The following is a 26699-nucleotide window of genomic DNA, read 5'->3' on the forward strand; positions in this document are numbered from 1 at the left end:
AACTGAATAGCAAACCATAGAATAATAAAGGTATGCCATTTCCTTGACAGTGATGTTCATCTGGCCTGGATCCAAACTATTTAATAAATCACTGGAAAAAAGATCCAATACACATCTGGATTATTTTATTTCACCCTATTTCAAAGACTATTAAAGACTTTAGAATATGCAGATTCATTTAAGCTGCTTCAATACATGAGGAAAAAAAGATTTTTTTTTACTTCAATATAAACAATAGGTGACTTTTTAGCCAATATCTGAACACTCAGCAATGATGTGAAAAATGCATTGAATTTCTCCTGTTTAAATTACGCAATCTGCCTCAGGTACATACTTCCATCTCAGTTCTTTTAGTCTGGTTTCTTTACCACAAGACAGCCCACATTTCAAATGCCTGGGGTCCTTCAACTAAGTTTTTTTTTAAAGATGACATCTGCCAACATGTCTGAGTTAAATACTATTTTAATAAAAAGTTATATGAAATGTGGAAGACCTGTGTTTATACTGTGTTACAAGAATGGAAAGTTTTCTTACCACCGAGGTAGAGTTTTTAAGTTACTCTGACTGATGAAATATAAGCAATACTAGAAAGCTATTCGGTATAATTATGATTACAATGAAGTTGAATGGCATAGGCTCATTTAAAAGGTTTGGAAATGCTAACACTTAACAATCTGATTAATCATGCTATTATTTGTACAATGCATACTGAGCCCGATTCACACAATGACGCAGTTTAAATCCAGACTATAAATAAATTAGTTGATCTTAAATCAATGGGAGTTCAACAAATATAATCTAATTTATATGAAATTTAAAGAGTTACCTTGAGTACCATTTTTATGAATAGCAGTAAATCTTATGAGATACTAAAACCTTTTCTATCTGCTTGTAGTAACAGACACAGTGGAGCACATGAATGAGATCTCCCCAGTTTTCAATTAGGGTGTGAACTGATGTTGCCCATGTATGGAAATGTTTTTCCCATCACTTGTTTAGGCTGATGAGGCCATCTTAAGACAAAAATTAAGTTTAGCCAATTTAATGTTTTAATAAAAGTATCTGACAGCAACATTCAAAAAGTAATATTAAATCCACCAAAAGTATAACAGTGACCAGCCTGACCCAACATATATCAGAAATAGCAAGAAACAAAATAGTGGAATTTATTAAAAATGTTGAATCATTGCTTTCCACTCTACGTTTGAACCAATTTAAAGAATTACTGTTTATATAATATATAAAATCAAGTTAATGCATGGAATGGTTGTAAGCAAACAGTTCATGGTTAAATATATAACCTTAGAAGCAGCTTCTTAACTATCGCTTATTAATGACTTCTTCTTTTAGTTTTGCTGCAAGGATTCGCTTCTTTAGCAATCTTTGTTCCTCTTCTTCTGACATTGGCTGAAAAGAAAATATATATTAGCTTGCAGTAATTATGGCTAACTACATTTATGTTTAGTATTCTCATTGATTTCAATGACGTTTCCACTCAAGATAAATTGGATTGTAGGCAAAAGACAAAAACAATTTGTAGAACATGTAAATAAATGTTAGTTTTTATTTGTACACTAAAACAAAAATAAAATAATCACCATTTTGTAAGTTATATTAAAGCAAGAAAAGCAATAGATAAAACATATTAGAAAGGGCAAACTGTAGCTCTGTCCTGGACAGAAATACGTATGATTGTGATTTCAGTTCTTGTTTGTACAGTATTTATGCCCAATGTTTAAAGCATTTCCTTATAATAGTTTTCTGATTTATCTGCTCTGAAAATTTAACACATTGTCAATAACTTCATCAATGGAAGAATAAAAATGTTCAATATCATCCTCCCTCAACTGACCTAAAAAATGCTAGCAGCTTATCGCTTTGGCACTTTTTTCTTACTTTTAACAGAACAAAAATCATATTGGCATAAGATAGCTGTGTTCCACTATGGGCAGAGTCAAAGGAGCCTATCTCTAGACCTATCCCTATTTAGTCAAAGGCAGGGGATGACATGTCAAATGAACAAAAAGTATCTCCTTGAGACTATGATGTACATTTTCAGATTACAATCACGTTTTTCCAAAGTAGACTGATCTTTAAAGAAGACAAGTGGTTACAGACAGGCAATTTTAATTCTATTATCCTTCACCTCTGTAGAAGTAGACAACTCTTCTTTCTGTTCTATATTTTGTGGTGAGATACTTGTTTTTGATTTTTTCTTCAAAGCCATCAGTGCATCTCGTTTCTGCTTTAGATAGTCCTCACGCTCTCTCAGCTCTTTTGCTCCAAGTTCTGATAATTTCTATTTGAATTTAAAAATCAGATTTTATATAGTTTCTGAAAAACATTTTCATCAGATACAATTGCTACAGTCCCAATAACAAATTATAAAACAAGAGAAAAAATACAACATTGTGCAGAACTGCTCAAAACTTTCCCAAATTCCATCCAGATCACAAAATATGGGTAGCAGCTACTGAAGAAAGTTTATTTTATCATGCTCTTTCAGCTGAAAATGAGACTGAAAAACGGTGTAGAAACAATGGGAGTAGGAGCAACTTTCTGCCAAACTCCCCATTTACTCTGCATCCTAGAAGCCAGCATGGAACACAGGAAAATGTGGTCCTATGTTTGCAGCTTGCTGTGATGTTGAAATTAAAATGAACATAGAAAGCTCAACATATGAAAAATCAAACAATTAAAAATGGACATCAGTGAATTAAGATTGATTGGAATTGATCTTTCAGTCAAAAGATCACATTCAGGAGAAAAAATAAAGACAGCATTGGTCTTAGGTGGGGTAAAGTAAGAACTTTGCTACAATGCAGTCAATGACAAATTAATTGATATTTATGACTTCCAACCACTGATGCAGAAGTTTACATGATCGAGTTCAATTTGAAATTGTCAGAACATACGAACAAGATACAAATAAAATGTGCTGCTTGTGACAAGACTGGAACTTTAGTTGGCTTAGGAAACTGAAATGAAGCAGGAGATCACCTTACTAATTTCTGTGGCTCCACTGATTTCTCTATAGCTAACACTGTCTTCCAACAACCAAAATGATGCCTATACATGGGCATTAGCAGTACATAAAACTCAAATCAAAACATTGCAAAAAGGAGATGGAAGAGTCCATTACAGCATCAAATTTATGGCCAGATGCTGACTGTGGAACAGATCACAAACTGCTCATATGTAAATTCCAAGTTAAAATGAAAAAGAAAGCTAGTCAGTTTTCACAATAAGATCTTGCAGATATGCCGATCATCTTCCAAAAGGTCATTGATAAGAGAACCAGAGGAATTATGGAATGAACTTAAAGAATTTGTTAAGTAGAATGTGAAAAGAGACTGCCAAAAATGAAGAAAAGGAAGAAAACAACTAGATGTCAGAACGAATCATGGAAATTGCCAAGAAGAAAAGAGAAGTCAAAATCAAGAAAGTAAAAAAATTGCAAAAAGGGACTAAACAAGAGAGTTTTCAGACAGGTGTTAGAAGAGATAAGAAGTAGTATTACAACATCTAAAGACACAGAAGATGGAAACAGACATGGAAAAACAAAGGAAGATATCCGAACTTAGAAGAAAATTTCAATTTTGAATTGGTATATCAAACAATGCCAAGGGACACATAACAACTGATTTAAAAGAGATTAAAGGAAGATGGAAGTAGTGTACCAAACAATGTACTGTAGAGATGTCAACATCAAAGATACTCAGAAAATATTCCCTAATTACAAGAACCTCTAACACCCATCAGACCTTCAGGGAAAACACTAAGCTATCCCTAGAACCCTCTAGAGTTCTTAAGTTGACTGGGTAAGCTGATCTAATGAGCCTTATCTCCATGCAGGTTGGGATGCCGCCAAAGCAGTCAGAATGATCTAACCATAACAGAAGTCCACAAATAGTCTACTCTTCTCTACTGCTCCCCACCATTGAAACTCACTACCTTTTGCTATCTGACTGGATCCTGGGATAAATACAGTACATTTAAATACCTGACAAAACTGCTTTTATCACTTTTACAATAATTGAGCTTATGTATCAGTTTTTCTATGATGTTTCTTCCCTTGTGGCTTGCTTTAATGGATAAGCTACAAGTAAGGCTTTGTATTGTTAAGTATTATTATTATTATTTATTATATTTGTATACCGCCCATCTCCCAAAAGACTCAGGGCAGTTCACAGCCAAAAAAACAACAGAAAACATATAATACATATAAACAGCTAAAAGAATAGACAGTTAAATTCAATTGATGCCCTAAAACTTTTAAATACAAATTTAAAACCTCATTTAAACCCCTTTTTTAAAAATCCCAATTTAAAAACTACGTTCAAGCTAGTCCTGCTCTTCGAAACAGCAACGTCTTCAGCTCGCGGCGGAAGGACCTGAGATCGGGGAGTTGACAAAGCCCCAGAGGGAGCTCATTCCAGAGGGTAGGGCCCCCCACAGAGAAGGCCCTCCCCCTAGAGGTCGCCAGCCGACATTGTTTAGCTGACGGTATCCGGAGGAGGCCCTCTCTGTGAGAGCGCACTGGTCGGTGAGAGGTTAATGGTGGCAGTAGGCGGTCCCGTAAATATCCCGGCCCTAGGCCATGGGGCGTTTAAAGGTGATAACAAGTACCTTGAAGTGAACCCGGAAGACCACCGGGAGCCAGTGCAGACTACGCGGGAGGGTGTTACACGGAGCCACAAGGTGCTCCTTCTATCACCCGCGCAGCCGCATTCTGGACCAGTTGGAGTCTCCGGGTACCCTTCAAGGGGAGCCCCATGTAGAGAGCATTACAGTAGTCCAGGCGGGATGTAACAAGGGCATGAGCGACCGTGCATAAGGAAGCCCGATCCAGAAAGGGGCGTAACTGGCATATCAGGCGAACCTGATGAAAAGCTCCCCTGGTGACAGCTATCATATGATCTTCTAAAGACAGCCGTGCATCCAGGAGGACGCCCAGATTACGAGCCCTTTCCGTGGGGGCCAATAGTTCGGCCCCAATGGTCAGTGATGGAATTAGCTGACTGTACCGGGCCGCCGGCATCCACAGCCACTCGGTCTTGCTGGGATTTAGTCTGAGTCTGTTCCTCCCCATCCAAACCCGTACGGCCCCCAGGCACTGGGACATCACTTCAACAGCCTCGTTGGGGTGGTTAGGGGTGGAAATACAGAGCTGGGTATCATCAGCGTATAGATGACAACTCACCTCAAAACCACGGATGATCTCACCCAGCGGCTTCATATAGATGTTGAACAGAAGAGGCGAGAGAACCGACCCTTGCGGCACCCCACATAAGAGGCGCCTTGGGGTCGATCTCTGTCCCCCCGTCAACACTGTCTGCGACCGGTCGGAGAGGTAGGAGGAGAACCACCGATGAACAGTGCCCCTCACTCCAAGTCCTTCGAGTCGGCGCAGCAGGATACCATGATCGATGGTATCAAAAGCCGCTGAGAGATCTAATAGGACCAAGACAGAGGAACAACCTCTGTCCCGAGCCCTCAAGAGATCATCAACTAGCGCGACCAAGGCTGTTTCCGTGCTGTGACCAGGCCGGAAACCGGACTGGAATGGATCAAGATAGACAGTTTCATCCAGGTACTGGGGCAACTGTCGTGCAACCACACTCTCGACAACCTTTGCCACAAAGCGAAGGTTGGAGACCGGACGATAATTTGCTAAACTAGCTGGGTCAAGGGAAGGCTTCTTGAGGAGGGGCCTCACCACCGCCTCTTTCAAGGCGGCAGAGAAAACACCCTCCATCAAAGAAGCGTTCACAATTTTCTGGAGCCAGCCTCGTGTCACCTCCCGGGTGGCCAAAACCAACCAGGAGGGACACGGGTCCAATAAACATGTGGTCTAATAATATAATATAATAATATAAGTATAATACAAACATCTATAAGATCCTAAAATTTTATTGTTATATTGTTATTGCAAAGGTGTGTGTGTGTGAGCGTGTGTGTTACAAAATAATAGTTCAATAATATTTTAAATAAAGCGAGCATGCAGCTTACACGTCCTTCTAGCACTCCTTGCTTTGTTACATATTCAGAGCCATCCCCAACTGCTTTCCTGCAACTATCTTCCTTCAGTTTGACAGAGGAATGATCTTGAATAGATACATCATTTTGTTTTGCTTCTGGACCTAAATATATATTGAAATAAATGCATATATTCATATGTCTGCCATATATGAACATATTAATTATCTGTAACTTGAATAGTTAAAACCAAAGGTTTTAAATTTAATTTTTCACTTCTTAGAAAAATTGTTAATTTGATGTAATAGGCAAAGCAATTCACAGTTAAATTTGATGGAGACGTGTCCTCAGCCATTAGACAAGGAAAGCCACTATTTACTTTCTCCATTTTACAAGCTACAAAAAACTAAATAAATCCATAGCAGAACTGGAATTCAGTATCAATTCATACAAATCTCAAATAAAAAAAACAGCTTTTTGGCATTTGGATCTAGAGCTGCAACTGTCAATAACAGAAAAACTAACTACAAACCTGAAATAAATACATTTCATGGACAAATTACTTTGAGGTAATGCTGAATTACACAGTGAATATGTACTATCTTTTTTCCTTTTTTCCCCCCAACTGTGCCATCCAATTAGTATAACCAGTGGCCATGTGTTCAGTAGCAAAAACATACCTTCTTAAATTTATCTTGAAATGAAAATAAGATTTTGTTTGTGATGGAGTTTTGATCAATTGCTATATCTAACACCCAACTCACAAAGTTTGGTATCAATTTAGTTGAAGCAAGAAATTTCTTTCAACAGAAAGATAAATAAATACCCTTAGTATGTTTAATAAAAGAGCCAGGTAGTAGTTAAAGCCACTAGGTTAGATACTGTGAGACAGTGAGTTTGTCTTGCATTATGCCTGAAGCCAGTTGAGTGATTTTAGGTTAGTCACTCTCCTAGAAGGCAGTGAGAAACTATTTCCAAAAATGTTGCCAAGAAAACTACATGGACTTGTTCTGTCAACAGGAGTCAAGCTGAACTTGAAAGTACAAAGTTTAATATAAATGCGGCAAGTACCTGATTTTGTAGAGTGTTCTAGAGACCTCTTAGGTCCTGCACTTTCATTAAAATGTCCTGGCGATTTATGTGCGATGTCAGGTGATTTCAGTTTATCATGTGCCTGAATTTTTAAGAAAAAAATAGTGAGAAATGAATTTAATATTACAAAAGCAGCAAATACCGTAAAACCCAACATGTCATAAAAAACATTATTTAATAAATGTTATTTAAATCTAGTTGCTATCTTCATTATTAAAATAGGTGGCAGGGTGTAGGAATAATTAAAATATTAAGATTGAACTATTCTAAAGAAAAAATGTATTAGGATTTTGCAAGATATTCTTTCATCCATTGTTTCCTGTACTTTTCTTACAAATTAAACGTTTCTTATAAAGTTACAGTTCACAAATAAAAATACTGTCTCTCATTAAAAAAAGAAAAACCATCAAAACTTTTTTTTCACAGTACTCAGCAAACACTTCAGCATGGAACACTTAAATGTTTATGGAAAGGAGATTCTTGGGCAAATTTCTATCTCATTCAACTTATCCAACACGGTAACTTGGGTAAACAGACCCAGAATAATATACTGGTGTAAGCTTTCAGGCTGGCATCAATGAAGCAGTGATGAATTTTCAAGCAAATGGCCATGATCTATTTTTGTGTAATGTTTTGCCAGCAAGCTATACTGGCATTTTCTGAGGCAGAGTAAACTGATTTGTGGTGTACCTCTCTGCAACTCACAGACAACTGAGTACTGAGAAAAAGGCAGCTTCCATTCCATGATTGTGTCACGAGGAAGCAATGTGCTACCACTGCACAGGGATGAGTCAATTATCTGGAAGAACTTTTGAATTGGTTGACTATGTTATGCATCAATTATAATTCAAAGTATCAGCTTTTTGGTTTGTCAGGAACAAAAATGTCAGCTTGTACTATTTTTTTAGTATCATCAAAAGTCAAGATACGTGTCATAATTATGCCAAAACAAGTGGATACAAGCAAGAAATCAAGAGTTAAAAAAAAATACAATATTCAGTTAGGAATATGCCGATTATTTTATTCAATCAATGATGAAAAATAAATTTCATTCATTCATGCATGCATGCATTCATTCATTCATTCATTTATTGTTTGTTTATTTATTTAAATTTATATACTACCCATCTCACTATCAAGCAACTCTGGGCAGCTTTTACTGAAGACAGAATTTACTGAAAAGAATAATTGTAAAATTGCAAAACGTTTTTGTTGAATTGATTTCCCAATATACCTCATTCTTTCTTTTCCTTTCTTGCTCTAGATCATATTCTTCCTTAGATTTCCTGAAAAGTTAAACAGAAAATACTTTAATATATATACTGTCTTACCATTCTTTAACAGTCATATGATTGTTGCAGTTTATAATTAATGTAAATAAATAAATCTAAAATAAATACAAAACAGAAATAGTTTTAAAAATGACAAGACATATTAGAAGAAATTGAGTTTTACCACTCTCTATTAAAATACCTCTTTAAAATGTTTATAAGAAACATAAGACTAACATACAAAATTAAAGCTAACACAATGAAACAGAATGTAATAGTCAAAATACAGTTCAAAATAATTGGGAACAAGAAATTAAGAGAGCAAAAACCTCATGGAAAAAGTGAATTCTGAGGTTGGACTTGTGGAGAGAGGTGAGAGGTCATTATGAATATTAGGCATAAGTACCCAGGGAGCACAATTCCTGACCACTGCTTCTGCTATTTAGACATAGGAAGAACAGCCAAAGAGCCAACCACTCTCCTCCTAATCTAAATCACAGGTTTGTGGGTCTGAGGATAAAATAAGATAATGATGCACTGCATCATTCCTTGAAGAAAAAAAATTGAACAGATGTGTTTCTAGTGACTATGAAATAAAAAGATAAAGAATCTAGAGTGTGAGGTTCATCTGTTTCTTGGCTGAGGGAGCCAGCATTTCCGTGGTCATGGGGCTAGCATGGCTATACCCCAAAAGCACATGGGATGTTGTTACCTTCCCACTGAAATGGTACCTATTAATCTCCTCGCATTTGCATGCTTTAGGACTGCTAGGTGAACAGGAGCTGGGACAGGAACAGGAGCTCACCGTTCTGGTGCTCAGGTTTTGAACCCGGCTTGTCAGCTTTCCAACTAACAGGTTCAGTGTGTTGAGCCACTGAGCCCCAACTATGAAGTAGTTTGCCTGTATTTTCTTCCAATATGTTAAGTTTTTTTAAAAAAATTCCAGTATAGGCTAGAGCCCTGGGATTTCTGGATGTAAGCTAAGTAACTAATTTAAGATTCTACTTAGATTTTAGGGTGAACAAAAGCAGGCTAGAAGACCCCATCTATAAAAGCTCTCAGAATAGAAGTTGTATATAAATATAAATTGAAAAATAAATTACAATAGATGTGAAACTTCCAAACTAAAACTTTCAAAAGGTAAGAGACTTTTATTATTCAACATACTTTATTTACTCAAATTCAAAATAAGTTATATTTATTCAAGTAAGCACTTAACATTGCAAGCAGCCAAACTTACAGCCAGAATATAATATAACCCTAAATCTTTCAAGTCAGTGTGAATGACATACATTTCTGAAAAATTTCATGGTTAAAAAAAAGGCACTAAGCAATTGAATCTTTTGTACGCATGTCCAAGATGGCGCCGCGCCGCTGAACGGGAGATGCGGCGACGGGCCTCTTCTGGACCTGACCGGGCTTGGGGGGGTCTTTTGGGAACTTGGACCCCCCGCCCGGGTAGAGGGCAGTGTGCTCAGTCAGGGGAGGGGTAGATTGGGGCTGGGCGGCTCCGGGTTGCTTCAGGAGGAGCCCCGGAGCGCTCTCCCCCCAACGGCGATGGCCCGGCGTTTTCCAGCGGCGGCTGCCGCAGCCGGGCTTCTTTGGATTCTCCGGCGGCGGTGGCGGCAGCCGGGCGTCGCATGGCCTCGGGGAGAGCCCCCAACGGCGATGGCCCGGCCTTCTCCAGCGGCGGCTGCCGCGGCCGGGCTTCTTTGGATTCTCCGGCGGCGGTGGCGGCAGCCAGGCATCGCATGGCCTCGGGGAGAGCCCCCAACGGCGATGGCCCGGCCTTCTCCAGCGGCGGCGGCCACGGCCGGGCTCTTTCTGGATTCCGGACTTTTCGGCGGCGGTGGCAGCGACCGGGCTTCGCATGGCCTTGGGGAGGGCCCTGGAGCTCTCTCCCACCAGCGACAGACCATCGTCGGGGATGGCGGCCTGGCCTGGTTTTCCCCGCCGGTGGTGGCAGTGGCGGTCGGCTTGGCGTTCCCTTGGGAGGAGCCTGGAGCTCTCTCCCCCCCAGCGGTATGGTCTTCAGCGGCGGCAACGGCGGTAGCGGCGGCCTGGCCTGGCCTGGCCTGACCGGTCTGGAGATGGCCTGGCCCAACGGTGGGCCGCTGGGCCCGGCGAACTGGCCTGGGGGTCGGAGCCGGTGGTGTGGCCCAGCGGGCCCAGCGGGCGAGTGGCCTATTCCAGCGGCCTATTCCAGCGGCCTGGCGGCCAGGCCGGCTGGGCGGCCTAATTTGGAGAGTGCAGGTGGGCCCGATGGACGCCTTGCTGGTATCATCTGGAGGCTGTCCTCGGGCCTAGTGGACGTCCTCTCTATCATCTTTACCACCTAAAGGACGTCTATGGACCGCCTGCAGGGGGGGGACCTTTTTAAGACCTCTTTAAGACCCTGCTCCCCCCCCGGACTTTGGGAGAGACATGGCTTAGTGGCTGAGCGGCCTTGCCTAGTGGATGCCCCTGGCCTAACAGTGTAACAGCTTCCCCCTTCCTTCTTTAACCACCCCTCGGGACTGTAGAATGAGGGGTTGGTGAAACTGACTGAATTATGGCGGTGTTATTCATCTACCGCCCAAGAACTATTCCTCAACTGTGCTTACCCGGAATTGCCGGAATTATCAATTATCATCTTGATTGGTCCAGGATGGGCTTGTTTGCCGGACTCTTAGTATGCGGACATTTACAGCGGCTGACCTTCTTGCCCTGCGAGATTCCCCTCTCTCGCAGGTTTGGCCCACTACACTATCGAGGGCCCATCTTGAGGACGGGTTTTGGAACCCCGAGAGGTGGCATGCCAAAAATAGGAGACTTAGGGGATTTTTAATTAATTGTTTAAACCGTTTTTTTAAGGGGAGTTTTAATGGGAATTTTAATGGGGGTGGATGGGGGGAAAACCCGTCAGGATGGGGGCTAGGTCCACCATGTGTTCGCGGCGGTAACTTAATGGGTCCTGGGGTTATGGCGAGGGGTGTCGTTCCAGTTTGTCAGGGTCGAGCTATTACTACAGTAAGTGGGAGAGGCAGATATGACGGAAAGGGGGGGGGCACATCAGGTCTCGGGGGCTCACCCTCGCTGTTTACAAGCGATTGCGTGCTCCGGCCCCCCAGAAATTTCCCGTGACCCGAGTGGCCAGAGTAATCGGGACCTGGGCCTCCGGCTGATGTTATGTAATGCCAGGTCCGCGGTTAATAAAGCCCCCCTGATTTCAGATCTTATTCAGGAAGGGACCGCGGACGTTATGGGCATTACGGAGACCTGGCTGGGCACCGAAGGGGGGGTCCCCCTAGTGGAGATGTGCCCACCAGGCTTCCGAGCATTCCATCAGCCGAGGGCCCAGGGTAGGGGTGGAGGGGTGGCGGTTATCATTAAGGAGAGTCTTGAGCCGAGGGAAACCACTGTGCCTCAGATAGCTGGGTGTGAATCCCGCTTCGTGAAGTGGGGTCGTAGAACTCAGGTGGGCTTGTTGATCACGTACCTGGCTCCTTGCTCCGTGACTACAGCCCTGTTGGCAGTTGAAACCCCCAGACTGTTGGTCATGGGGGATTTCAATTTGCCATCAGCCGGCGTAGCATCCTCGGCAGCTCAGGAGTTCATGGCTTCCATGACGGCCATGGACCTGATTCAGTTAATTGACGGCCCTACCCACGTCGGGGGAGGTACCCTAGATCTGATTTTTATCTCTGGCCAGTGGTCTAATGATCTGGTTTTAAATGATTTAGTTGTTGAACCTTTGTCATGGTCAGATCATTTTCTCCTTCGTCTAGACTTTCTGACCGCTACCCACCACCGCAGGGAGACGGAACCAATGCGCTGGTTCCGTCCCAGGCGCCTGATGGACCCGGAGAGGTTCCTGACGGAGCTTGGGCCGTTTCCCGAGCACCTGGCCCACGACTCGACTGAAGAGCTAGTTGCGGCCTGGGAACGGGCCGCGGCTGGAGCTTTGGACCGTGTCGTGCCTTTGCGGCCTCTGACCCGGCGTCGGTCTCAACCAGCTCCTTGGTTCTCCGAGGAGCTGAGGGAGATGAAGCGCCGGAGAAGACGCCTAGAGAGTGCCTGGAGATCCAGCCGCTCTGAGGCTGACCGGACACTAGTTAGGTCCTATAGTAGGACCTACCTAGTGGCAATGAGGGTTGCGAAGCGTTCCTACGTTTCCTCCCTCATTGCGTCGGCAGATAACCGCCCGGCCGCCCTGTTTCGGGTGACCCGCTCGCTCCTTCAACAGGAGGGGCGGGAGGACCCCCTACAAGGGCGTGCCGAGGAGTTTAACGGTTATCTATACGACAAAATCGTTCAGCTTCGGGACGGATTGGATCAAAATTGGGTAGATCCAGGCGAGGGTTCTGAGGCCCGTCTTGTTGAGGTGGTTTGGGATGACTTTGATCCTGTGACTCCCGAGGACATGGACAGGTTGCTGGGTAGGCTGAACGCCACCACATGTTTACTGGATCCGTGCCCCTCCTGGTTAGTACTGGCTACTCAGGAGGTGACACGAGGCTGGCTCCAGGGGATTACAAATGCTTCTTTGCGGGAGGGGGTCTTTCCCGCGGCCTTGAAAGAGGCGGTGGTGAGACCCCTCCTCAAGAAGCCTTCCCTGGACCCAGCTGTTTTAGGGAACTACCGGCCAGTCTCCAATCTTCGCTTCACGGCGAAGGTTGTAGAGAGTGTGGTGGCATGTCAGCTACCCCAGTACCTGGATGAAGCTGTCTATCTAGACCCGTTCCAGTCCGGCTTCCGGCCCGGATACAGTACGGAGACAGCTTTGGTCGCACTGGTGGATGATCTCTGGAGGGCCAGGGATAGGGGTTATTCCTCTGCCCTGGTCCTATTAGACCTCTCAGCGGCTTTTGATACCATCGACCATGGTATCCTGCTGCGCCGGTTGGAGGGGTTGGGAGTGGGAGGCACCGTTTATCGGTGGTTCTCCTCCTACCTCTCTGATCGGACGCAGACGGTGTTGACAGGGGGCAGAGATCGACTCAAGGTGCCTCATGTGTGGGGTGCCGTAGGGGTCGATTCTCTCACCCCTCCTGTTCAACATCTATATGAAGCCGCTGGGTGAGATCATCAGTGGCTTTGGGGTGAGATACCAACTGTACGCTGATGATACCCAGCTGTACTTTTCCACCCCGGCCACCCCAGTGAAGCTGTCAAGTGCTGTCCCGGTGTCTGGAAGCCGACGGGTCTGGATGGGGAGGAACAGGCTCAAACTTAATCCCTCCAAGACGGAGTGGCTGTGGATGCCGGCACCTCGGTATAGTCAGCTGCAGATGCGGCTGTCTGTCGGGGGTGAATCATTGGGCCCGCTGGAGAAGGTACGCAACTTGGGCGGGGTCCTGGATGGTCGGTTGTCCTTTAAAACCATTTGGCGACCGTCTCCAGGAGAGCATTTTATCAGGTTCGCCTGATCCGCCAGTTGCGTCCCTTCCTGGACCGGGATGCCTTATGCACAGTCACTCATGCTCTCGTTACCTCTCGCCTGGACTACTGCAATGCTCTCTACATGGGGCTCCCCTTGAAGAGCACCCGGAGACTTCAGCTAGTTCAGAATGCGGCTGCGCGGGTTATTGAGGGAGCGTCTCGGAGCTCCCACATAACACCTATCCTCGCAGACTGCACTGGCTACCTGTTGTTTTCCAGGTGCGCTTCAAGGTATTGGTTACCACCTTTAAAGCGCTCCATGGCTTAGGACCGGGCTATCTACGGGACCGCCTACTGCCGGCTTCTATCTCCCATCGTCCGGTACGCTCCCACAGAGAGGGACTCCTCAGGGTGCCGTCAGCCAAACAGTGTCGACTGGCGGCCCCCAGGGGGAGGGCCTTCTCTGTGGGAGCTCCGACCCTGTGGAACGAACTTCCCCTCGGACTTCGACAATTACCTGACCTTAGGACCTTTCGCCGCGAACTTAAAACTTATTTATTTCGTATGGCTGGACTAGCCTGATTTTTATTTTTATTGGATGGGTTTTAAAATTTTGTGATTTTACGGGGGAGTACGTTTTTTAACATTTTGGGCATTTAAATTAGTTTTTTAAGGGATGTTTTTAATTATTGTGTGTATTTATATTTTATCTGCCTGTTCACCACCCTGAGTCCTTCGGGAGAAGGGCGGTATACAAATTAAAATATTATTATTATTATTATTATTATTATTATTATTATTATTATTATTATTATTATTATTATTATTATTATTATTAATGAAAAATGTTTTTAAAAACCTTAAAAAGCAGACTAATGTCTAATGTTTCTGCAGGGTTTATCTCCCTTTTTTCTCATTTATCGATTGAGCAAAATGGAAAAATTGCCCAGAAAAGGAAGTCACTTTAGGTTCACTACTTCCTATCAATGTTCATCTGGATCCAAGCCTAGAGATGCCTTAAGACTTTGCACTAAAATAATATACAAGTAGTTTTTTTAGCAATTGCCTTGTTAAGTGACCGTTCATAAATACAATGGTAATAAATTAATAAAAAAATGTTATCCTGACCAATGGTTGCACTTACTCTCAAATTTCTCCAACTGACAACAATACGCGTGCAGTGAAAATAACACTGGCAATGCTGCACAAGAGAACTTTATCTAAATGAGGAGGCAGCAACCAGCAATCTTCACAGCATCTCTCTCTCTGTGTTATGTAGTTTGCTTAGCGACACTTTTGCCAGAAACAATTGCTAAATGAGGACTACTTGCAATGACACTTTCTAAAACAAAGATTTAAGAAGAAACATAACATTTCCCATTGCCCTTCAATAAAAATATAATTACTACTTATGCATTATGCTAAAATGTATCTCAAAATTTCCAAATATTTAACCATATAGCTCTTAATTTAACACAGAATGGAATAATGTATCCTTAGTCACTATGCTGCAAAACGCTTTCAAGTACAAATTAGGTGGGTCTTGTGGCAATCAAATTTTATTTTAAGAGGTCATATCCAAGTACGTGATATAAAACAAGGGGAAAAAAACTATTTTTAACCTAAGAACCTCTCTTAGTATTTTCATTTCTTCTTCTTCAGTTTCAGTATATACATCAGATCCATCAGTCAAACAGTCAGGTAGCACACCTATTTTATGGGGGAGGGGGGAAGAGTAAAAGGATCAAAAGGTGATTAAAGTAATGACAAATTATTCAAACATTATCAAAGTCCAGAATTTTTTCTAGAGTAGAAAATAAATTATATTCAAAATATTGCTATGTTTAATTTATTCATGTCGTGATTAGAAGATAGCAAACTGAATTATCATCAATGCTTGTTTCTAAATAAAATATATATTTCTCTTTACATATGGCAATCTCAATGAGATTTATTAAGATTAATTGACAATTAAATTGCAGATATCTGACTTTAGTATAAAATACGATACTGCACAAGGAAATATAACTATGCTTTGATTTTAGGAAGAATTTCTAGTATTTGCCATTGCAACAGCCTTTATGGAGATATGAAAATATATTTGGCTGTTAAATGCTGTTTCCTTAGAAACGGTTTTAACCCACATCTTTTGTATGTTAATAGAATGGTTGAGGTTTTTGTTTCTTTTAATAAAATCATTTTTTTCCAATTGATACTAGATCAATTTCTTCACACATGGAAAAGTCAGTAAATATAGTAAATAATCACTGTCAAGATAGTTTAAAAGCAATAATATACTTCAGACTAGCAATTTCAATGGGTGATGAAAACAAAAGCCAACTAGTAAGATACTAGCTTAATCTTCTGACTGAGGAAACCTTTCAGGCTATCTTCTTCATCTTAATTGCATACTGCCTTTTCTTTTTACCTTTTCAGCTTCCCATTGCCTTTCTTATTTCCTTTCCTTTCTTTCCTTATTTTTCCTTTTTGCCCTATTTAGTTTAGTCTTTTAATGCCTCTCTTCACCTTCCTTTGATCATTTATTTATTTATTTATTTCGTATAGCATACATTTGTCAGGAAGATCTACACTTTACAAAGTAGTCCTGACAGCCTAATTGCTAGTTCGTTTGGTTTCACAGCTAGCTTGGATGTATGTAGCAATCTGGCTAATGGCATTCAAGTTGTCCAGCACCAGCTCCCGTTCTCCTTGTGCAGCTAGCCTTTCTCAACCAAGTGGTACCCATTTATCTACTCACAATAATGCTTTCAAACTGATGGGTGGGCAAGGCATGAGATAGAGACGAGTGACGGGAGCTCACCCCATCTCATGGTGCTACCAGGCTTCAAACCACCAGAGTGTCAACCATTTCTGGTCTGCAAATCTGGTACCACTAAGCCTCCTTGATCAGTATTGATTTTCTTCATCTGACTTGACTATATATGTCCAGGTTTAGGGAATCCACTTATATTCATGTTCCAGCTAATCACAGCAAATGAAAACATTATTCTTTTTATTATTTCTTACCATTTCTTTCTTGAATTATTCTAATGGCCTGCAACTGCATTTCAATATTTTTCTGGACCATCATTTCTTTAAACAATCTGAAATCTTCTGCTGCCAGTACTGGTTGCAAAATGGCCTGAAAGGAATGAAAAGTGTTTTATCTCAGAGTGCCAACAAATTCAAATTTTAAACAATTCAAAATTTCCTTATGACAATAATCAAAATATTAGGAAAAAGACATTTAGTACAGGTATAGCAGACATAAAGCCAAAACCAATTTAGTTTTAAGACTGGTCTGGAGATTTTTGTTTTTTATTTTAACAAGGATATATTAGAAGAAATGTCCCAAACATGAGCATTCAGTAGCATTGAATGTTCTGAACACTAAATAGCTTGGTGGCTGTTCTAGATCCACTGGGCAATCTATGAGCAACTCATATCTGATTGATTAGTTGATTGGAAGATATATTCATTGCGACTGAGGAAAATTTCAGTCCCTAATTCTTCCATAAGGACAACAAGGGTCCCAACTGTGCTAGCAATCCATGTTTCTTTCTTTCTGTGGACCAATCTGATTCTTTTGTATCTGGCCAGAATGTTAGCAATTTTGAGTAATAACACATAAATTCCATTATTTTCAATGTGTAATTTTAAATCACGTTTGCCTAAATCTGTGGTTTCTAACATTATTCCATATCCATTAGCTTAATCCTACTATTCTAAATTGATAAAGTGCAGCCTTTTAAGTGAGGATTGAGCAACATATAATCCCTAAGAGCATTCTGTAGTTCCCAAAGTGCCACACAGCCCAATTTCCTGCTATTAAAATAAAACAGTAGCAAAATGGATACATTAAATCCCAAACTAACTGAGGGGAGAGGACAAAAATGTTCAGCTAGATCAGTTCCAATGACTTGTAGGTCTCATCAGTCAAAAATGATTTTTAACAAATATAATATTAGCCACGTAAATATTGCTCACTGCTACTTTTAATTTTGTTAAAAAGTTTACCTGGGAGGTTCGAGTTTTAGCAAGAGGAGACATACAAGCTTCCTGGAACTTGTCCTCATTAATTCCAACTTCTTTAAGGTAACTATCTAATAATTTTTCAACCTTTAAAAAACAACAAAAACAGATGTTTTTTATTCAGCTTTTTATCAAAGAAATGGGACATAAATGCTTTAAATGAAGAAATACAGTAGTTGTGATTTCTATTCAAAATACAATGAAATCAGATTCATAAAAGTATAAATCTAGAGGTTAACATCTAAAATCACATGAAAGGTTTATTAGTGGATGAATAACTTTCCACAAGAAGACTTCCTCTGTTTCTCCTTCATCTCCCAAATCTGCTGAAATATTCCTAAATGCTTCAGTATTTTTGTGCATTATACATATTTTATTATATAGTGTTTTTTTTTCTTGCTGCATGCCACAGAGAATCACACTATTTGAGATGATTGGCCTTATAAATGTAGCTAAAAAATAAAAAAAATAAGACAGTAGTTATAAGGAAACGAGAGATGTTCTTCCAGTATGGATTATAGCAGGGTTCAGATGTCTCCTCCAAGTTATTCAATATCCAAATAAAACCACTAGGAACGGTGTGAGGCAGACTAAGATATCAGCAGTGCACTTATAATAGTCCATTGTACATCATTACCTAGGCAGAGCTGGAAGTCCTGAACCAACCTTTGGAACTAATTTGGACTGGATGAGGAGAAACAACCTCAGATTAAACCAGAAGGCCGTGCGCATGCTCAAACGAGTAGCTTGCATGCGAAGCGCACAAGTGCGCTCACATTTGCGAACTCGTAGGGAAGATAAGTGAATCCCACTGCTGATCACACATATAACAAACACCTCCTTAATCAATGCATTTTATTGGAATACACAAATACTTATCAATTATATAAATATGTAAGAATCTCTAGTTTCCCATTTCACCAAACAATGAAACTACATTTTATAATATATTCAAAGAGATACACAGCACAATTCTGCTTTAACATCTTTTGTTTTAAGGCTAAGGAATTCTACTTACCAAAGCTTTATATTCCTGATGAATTTCAGTGTAAGATAACTTGCTTTCTTCCTCATCATCAAAAACTGAAAAAAGTAATATTTTGTGGTTCTTTACAATATGCAAACTAAAAAAATAGTTTCATCTAGTAATACCTTAAATTGCATTTTGCACACGACGTTTATCTGAACTAAAATATAAAATACTGTATTTTTCGGAGTATAAGACGTGGGCCTTTGCTGCATGCTGCAAGAAGATAGATTGCTGGGAGCAGATTTTTTTTATTATGCTAATCAAACTATGCTGAAAACGAAAATGAAAGTAAAGCAGGCTGTTTTCTGCATGTTGGGAGGCAGAGGAAGATTTCTTTTTCTTGTTTTCCTCACCAAAAAACTACGGTATATAAAAATAAACACTCTGGCTGGTACAAAATGTGTACAAAATGTGCAGGCAATTTTAGGCTCCCAAAGAGGATGCATGTAACACATCCGCAAGCTAGTGCACTCTCTCTCTCTTGCTCTCTTGCTCTTGCTCACACACAAAAAAATCCCTCTGGAGAAGAAACAAAAAGGGCTATGTAGCAAATTTCAAAAACCGCTACAGAAATATATGCAACCAAATAAAAATTGAATGCACCAATTACCACACCAAGCAAGAAGACCTTCTGCGCACAAATTCCAATCGTGCTTTTTATAATTTTGTGAACAACAAACTTAATGACTCGAGAACCATCCCACCACTAAAAGAAGCAAACGGTAAAGAAAATAATGATGAAACAGTTAAAGCAAACCTCTTTAACACATTCTTTGGCTCAGTCTTTGTTAACAGTAATGGCTCATACCCGACATTCCCTAACCGCACCAACAACATCCTAACACATATAGACTTCACAGAAGATAACGTTGGAAAAGCTCTTCACAAACTGAAACCATCCCTATCTATAGGACCTGATGGACCTAGAAATAAACAATCTACTCAATAAACAATTTGGATTCAGAAAAAAACTGTCATGTAACTTACAACTTCTTCACTGCAAAAACATTTGGACTACAAATCTTGATCAAGGCAAAACAATAGATGCAATTTACATAGACTTTTGTAAAGCTTTTGACTCAGTGGTACATGACAAACTTCTCCTAAAACTAAAATCCTACAGCATCTCCGGACCCCTCTACAACTGGATAACAGCGTTCCTGTCAAACAGACAACAAGTAGTCAAAATAGGCAGTGCCCTATCAAATCCTGTTCCTGTCAATAGCAGCGTTACCCAAGGCAGTGTTCTTGGACCAACACTCTTTATATTATACATTAATGATATCTGTGACCATATTCAAAGTAATTGTGTTCTCTTCGCTGATGATGTCAAAATATTTAACACTACCAACAATACAGCTACCCTTCAAAAAGACCCTGACTTTGAGTCAGAATGGTCAAAAACTTGGCAACTCCAAATCTCAACCAGCAAATGCTCTGTCTTACACACTGTAAAAAAGAATCTAAACACTAAATACAAACTCGATGGACATTATCTTACAGATGACCCCAACCCTATTATGACCCCAACCCTATATGCCACTTGCCATCGACCGGCATGTCATCAATAGTTGCTCGGGAGTTCACGGCTTCCATGACGGCCTTGAACCTGACTCAAGTAGTTGATGGCCCTATTCACAGTGGGGGTGGCACACTGGATTTGATTTTCATCTCTGGTCCGTGGTTGAAGGATCTGGATTTGAGGGATTTAGTCATCGAACCTTTGTCATGGTCAGATCACTTCCTCCTTCGCTTGGACTTTCTGACCGCCACTCAACACCGCAGGGAGACGGAACCAATACGTTGGTTCTGTCCCAGGCGCCTGATGGACCCAGAGAGGTTCCAGACGGAGCTTGGGCCGTTTCCTGAGGGTCTGGCTCACAGCACGGCCGAGGAACTTGTCGTGGCTTGGGAACGGGCCGCGGCGGGAGCCTTGGACCATGTCATGCCTTTGCGGCCTCTGACCCGGCGTAGGTCTCAACCAGCTCCCTGGTTCTCCGAGGAGCTGAGGGGGATGAAACGCCGGAGAAGACGCCTAGAGAGTTCCTGGAGGTCCAGTCGTTCGGAGGCTGATCGGACACTAGTTAGGTCCTATACTAGGACCTACCTAGTGGCAATGAGAGAAGCGAGACGTTGCTACGTCTCCTCCCTCATTGCGTCGGCAGATAACCGCCCGGCCGCCCTGTTTCGGGTAACTCGCTCTCTCCTTCAACAGGGGGAGCGGGATGACCCGTTGCAGGGACGTGCCGAGGAGTTTAGTGGTTATCTATACGACAAAATCGTTCAGCTTCGGGACGGCCTGGACCAAAATTGGGTAGATTCAGGCGAGATTTATTTATTTATTTATTTATTTATTTATCATATTTATATACCGCCCTATCTCCCTAGGGACTCAGGGCGGTTCACAGGCAAATAAAAATACATATAAATACAGAATAAAATAACAGTTAAAAAGCTTATTCTACGTGGCCCAATTTTTTAAAAAACCATATAAATAATAAAATCCATTAAAACCAATATAAAATTTAAAATCTACTCCAGTCCTGCACAAATAAATAGATGTGTTTATTATGAGATGTCAGAGAGCCGTCTTGTTGAGACTATTTGGGATGAGTTTGACCCTGTGGCTCCCAAGGACATGGACAGGTTGCTGGGTAGGTTGAACGCCACCACATGTTTACTGGACCCGTGTCCCTCCTGGTTGGTGCTGGCCGCACAGGAGGTGACACGAGGCTGGCTCCAGGGGATTACGAATGCTTCTTTGTTGGAGGGAGTCTTTCCGGCCGCCTTGAAAGAGGCGGTGGTGAGGCCTCTCCTCAAGAACCCTTCTCTGGACCCAGCTGTTTTAGGTAATTATCGTCCGGTCTCCAACCTTCGCTTCGCGGCAAGGTTGTAGAGAGTGTGGTGGCATGTCAGCTACCCCAGTACCTGGAGAAAACCGTCTATCTAGACCCATTCCAGTCCGGTTTTCGGCCCAGATACAGCACTGAGACGGCTTTGGTCGCGTTGGTGGATGATCTCTGGAGGGCCAGGGATAGGAGTTATTCCTCTGCCTTGGTCCTATTAGACCTCTCAGTGGCTTTTGATACCATCAACCATGGTATCCTGCTGCACCGGTTGGAGGGATTGGGAGTGGGAGGCACCGTTCATCGGTGGTTCTCCTCCTATTTCTCTGATCGGTCGCAGACGGTGTTGACGGGGGGGCAGAGGTCGGCCCCGAGACGCCTCACTTGTGGGGTGCCTCAGGGGTCGATTCTCTCGCCCCTCTTGTTCAACATCTACATGAAGCCGCTGGGTGAGATCATCAGTGGTTTCGGTGTGAGGTACCAGCTGTACGCTGATGACACTCAGCTGTACTTTTCCACACCGGACCACCCCAACGAAGCTATCGAAGTGTTGTCCCGGTATCTGGAAGCCGTATGGGTCTGGAAGGGGAGAAACAGGCTCAAGCTCAATCCCTCCAAGACGGAGTGGCTGTAGATGCCGGCATCCCGGTACAGTCAGCTGCAGCCACGGCTGACTGTTGGGGGCGAGTCATTGGCCCCAATGGAGAGGGTGCGCAACTTGGGCGTCCTCCTGGATGGACGGCTGTCTTTTGAAGATCATTTGACGGCCGTCTCCAGGAGAGCTTTTTACCAGGTTTGCCTGGTTCGCCAGTTGCGCCCCTTTCTAGATCGGGATGCCCTATGCATGGTCACTCATGCTCTCGTGACATCTCGTCTGGATTACTGCAATGCTCTCTACATGGGGCTCCCCTTGAGGAGCACCCGGAGACTCCAGGTAGTTCAGAATGCGGCTGCGCGGGTGATAGAGGGAGCCCCTCGTGGCTCCCACATAACACCTCTCCTGCGCAGACTGCACTGGCTGCCTGTGGCCTTCCGGGTACGCTTCAAGGTTTTGGTAATGATCTTCAAAGCGCTCCATGGCATAGGGCCGGGCTACTTACGGGACCGTCTGCTGCCACCGAATGCCTCTCACCGACCCGTGCGCTCTCACAGAGAGGGACTCCTCAGGGTGCCGTCGGCCAGGCAGTGCCGACTGGCAGCACCCAGGGGAAGGGCCTTTTCTGTGGGGGCTCCCACCCTCTGGAACGAGTTTCCCCCAGGACTTCGCCAACTTCCTGACCTTCGAACCTTCCGCCGCGAGCTTAAGACACATCTATTTATTTGCGCAGGACTGGACTAGAATTTTTAAATTTTTAAATGTTTAAATTTTAAATCTGGTTTTAATGGGGTTTTATTATTTATATCTCTATTTTAAATATTCGGCCTTATGTAATAAGTTTTTTAAATTAATGTTTTACTCTGTATATATATATGTTTTTATATGGCTGTAAACCGCCCTGAGTCCCTAGGGAGATAGGGCGGTATAAAAGTGTGAACAATAAATAAATAAATAAATAAAGACCTTGGAGTTTTCATGTCTAATGATCTAAGTGCCAAAGCCCACTGCAACTACATCGCAAAAAGGCTTTAAGAGTTGTAAACCTAATCTTACGTAGCTTCTTCTCCAGAAACACTACACTGCTAACCAGAGCTTATAAAATATTTGCTAGACCAATTCTTGAATACATCTCACCTATCTGGAACCCATACCACATTTCAGACATCAATACAATTGAACGTGTCCAGAAATATTTTACAAGAAGAGTTCTCCACTCCTCTGAATACAACAAAATACCTTATGCCACCAGACTTGAAATCTTGAATTTAGAAAACTTAGAACTCCGCCACCTTCGACAGGACCTGTGTTTAACTTGTAGAATCATCTATTGCAATGTCCTTCCTGTTGAAGACTACTTCAGCTTCAATCATAACAATACAAGAGCAAACAATAGATTTAAACTCAATGTTAACCGTTTCAATCTTGATTACAGAAAATATGACTTCTGTAACAGAGTTATTAGTGCTTGGAACACACTACCTGACTCTGTGGTCTCTTCTCAAAATCCCCAAAGCTTTAACCAAAAACTCTCTACTATTGACCTTATCCCATTCCTAAGAGGTCTATAAGGGGCGTGCATAAGAGCACAAACGTGCCTACCGTTCCTGTCCTATTGTTTCCTTTCATTATATCCAATTAATATAGTTATCACATACTTATGCTCATATATATGCTTATATATTATATAGTTATTTTCATGCTTATGGTTATATATACTGTTGTGACAAATAAATAAATAAACAAACAAACAAACAAACAAATAAATAAAAATAAAAAAATAACAAAAACACTTTGTTTATTTATTTTAGGAACCTGCAAGAAAGTGTTTGGAAGATCTGACAGCTCATCTGAGCCAAGCCACTCTGTAATCTTGACACAATGAACAAATACAGTAGCAACTTCAGTGTCCTAGACCTAGGAGATTACTTTAGCAATAGTTTTAGCTTTGTGAACAGCAGCTACTAATTGATCCTAGAATGATAAAAATAATCACCAAACACCACTGTGCCACCAAAATTCTTACTTTTAATTCTACTAAGGTCCATAAATGCACTAAATAAAAACATTCTATATTTTTTCATCCCACTCTTTAAAATATTAAGCAGATGTCAAGGGATATACTGTATTAAAGAAAAACACACACACTCCTATTGGCAAAAGTTTTTAACCTGCCAGTATACCTTAGTACTTTTACTATTTGCTATTTATTTAAATTTATATACCACCAAATAATTTCAACTCCCAGCAGTTTACAATAAACTAAAATACAACAAAAACACCTAGTATAAGAAAAATAAAAACTACTACAGTTTAATAGAACCCTCATGATAAAAGGGGGAAAATACTTAAAATTCCACATACTCCATTGCACCAGAACCAGGGGTGAAATCCAGCAGGTTCTGGAGAACCGGTAGCGGAAATTTTTAGTAGTTCGGAGAACCGGCAAATATCACCTCTGGCTGGCTTATAGGAAGCCAACAAAGGTCACAAACGGCAATCACATGACTGCGGGATGCTGGAACTGACATAACTATGGGGACTGTCAGGGTTGTAAGTTGGAATGGTCACTGAACAAATGTTTTAAGTGAACAAACATATATAATTTGCTGCCAAGTACATGCAGGATTATCTGCTTGAAACAGAATTTACTCATCAATGTTCCTAACAAAAGTATACTGAGAATTTCCCCTGTAAGAGATTTGGAAGGGACAGAAACGGGTGAAATCCAGAAGGATCTAACAGATTCTGGAGAACCAGTAGCGGAAATTTTGAGTAGTTCGGAGAACCGATAGTGGAAATTTTGAGTAGTTCGGACAACTGGCAAATATCACCTCTGGCTGGCCCCAGAGAGGGGTGAGAATGGAGATTTTGCAATATCCTTCCCCCAGAAGTGGGGAGGGAATGGGGATTTTGCAGTATCCTTCCCCTGCTATGCCCACAGAACCAGTAGTAAAAAAATTGGATTTCATCACTCACCAGAACCCAAAATAACTGCATCAGTTGCAGCTGCAGTGGTTCCTAATTTGCTTCCAGGTCCAATTCAAGGGGCTTGTTGTCACCTTTAAAGCCCTCCATTATTTGGGATCAAGTTATTTGGAGAATTATCTTTTCCTGGTTACAAACACCAGATCAGGGAGGCAAGGTACATTGCTGGTTCCCTTTTTAAAGAGGTCCATCTAATGCAGGAGTGTCAAACTGCATCGCATGCAGGCCATGCCCATCCCAGCTCCACAAAGGGAAAAAAACATGACAAAATGTCATGTGATGGCAACATGACATTGCAAGTTTGACACCTGTGATCTAGTGGGAACAAGAAGGACTTTCTCTGTGTGGTTTCCTCCCTGTGAAGCATCATTCCCATGGAGATAAGACTGGCTCCACCTTGATACTCTTTTGAAAGGCTGGGAAGACACTGTTTTGCCATTAGGCCCAGGACAATGTAGAGCCCACCAAGAGGTTTGACAGTTGTTGGGGGGCCGGGACTGGATTTTGTATTTGGGGTTTTCCTTCTGTGAGCTGGCTAGTCACTATGAATGAGTAGGTAACCACATAATTTTTCTTCAAATATGTCAATAACTTTTTTTTTATTTCACATCTCTCACCTTAAAATTTCATCAAGACTAGCATGCTGCTCTTAGCAAATAAATGACACTTTCTCTCCCACGCAGCACAGCATCCTAAATCTCCAATTTGCTGAAAATCTAAAACCATTGCTATGGTAGAATGAGCCATCCTTCCAAATCACTCATTTCGTAGGTTTCCATTAAATTCAACAATAAATCTTAATTTGGGGTGGGGGTGGGGGGATAAATAATTCTACGCATTGTACATGGTAAGGGAAAAATAAACGTCCCCTTTGGTTAGCGGACTCCCCGAAATATCAATGGGATACTAAAATATTGAGCTTCCGCTGAATCAGGACCAGCAGCCACTCCCATTCCTTATGAACTACCGTAATGCGGTGACAATGATTGCGATAATAATCCACAGCCCGTTAAACGTAACTATACAGAGCAGGGGTCTCCAACCTTGGCAACTTTAAGCCTAGCGGACTTCAAATCCCAGAATCCCCCCCTCCAGCAAAGCTGGCTGGGAGTTGAAGTCTGCCAGGCTTAAAGTTGCCAAGGTTGGAGACCCCGATACAGAGGAATAAAGAAAATCACCACCCGAGCATAGCCATTCGGACACGGCGACAAGCCTATTGGCGGGATTTCCACAGGCCCCCCACAGCTTTCTCACCTTCACACTTGTGCTCCACAAACTCCAGAATGGGAAAAGACCACGCGGGGCTGCGGAGAAAGCCGGCGATGCTATCTACCACCCACTCCACTTCAGCCTCAACCTCCGCCTCTCCCTCGGTCGCCATCACATCTCCCCTCCCCTTTTTCTCCCGCGCCCTCAAACGCACTCGCGCGCGTCCCGCCCTGAACGGCGAAATGAGACAATATGCGCCTGCGCCGGAGGGGTAGGAGGGAAAAAAAAAAAAAGCT

General features: G+C 42.2%; 1 protein-coding gene across 2 annotated transcripts; it reads right to left on the reverse strand.

Moving 5' to 3' along the window:
• Nucleotides 1-1142: 1142 nt before the first annotated feature.
• CFAP36 (cilia and flagella associated protein 36) lies at nt 1143-26699 on the reverse strand. Of its 2 annotated transcripts, XM_058164915.1 has the most exons (10): nt 26449-26699; nt 18754-18818; nt 17721-17822; nt 16731-16845; nt 15326-15413; nt 8306-8357; nt 7051-7153; nt 6013-6143; nt 2147-2299; nt 1143-1407 (listed from the first exon to the last, which is right to left on the reverse strand). In XM_058164915.1, exons 1-10 carry the CDS (start codon nt 26573-26575, stop codon nt 1321-1323), a joined length of 1023 nt encoding a protein of 340 aa, XP_058020898.1. In that variant the 5' UTR covers nt 26576-26699; the 3' UTR covers nt 1143-1320. The 2 variants fall into 2 exon arrangements, with proteins under 2 accessions (XP_058020898.1, XP_058020897.1); XM_058164914.1 differs by lacking the exon at nt 17721-17822 and having other exon boundaries at nt 26449-26680.

This window comes from Ahaetulla prasina, chromosome 1, assembly GCF_028640845.1.
Source record: "Ahaetulla prasina isolate Xishuangbanna chromosome 1, ASM2864084v1, whole genome shotgun sequence".
Lineage (NCBI taxonomy): Eukaryota > Metazoa > Chordata > Lepidosauria > Squamata > Colubridae > Ahaetulla > Ahaetulla prasina.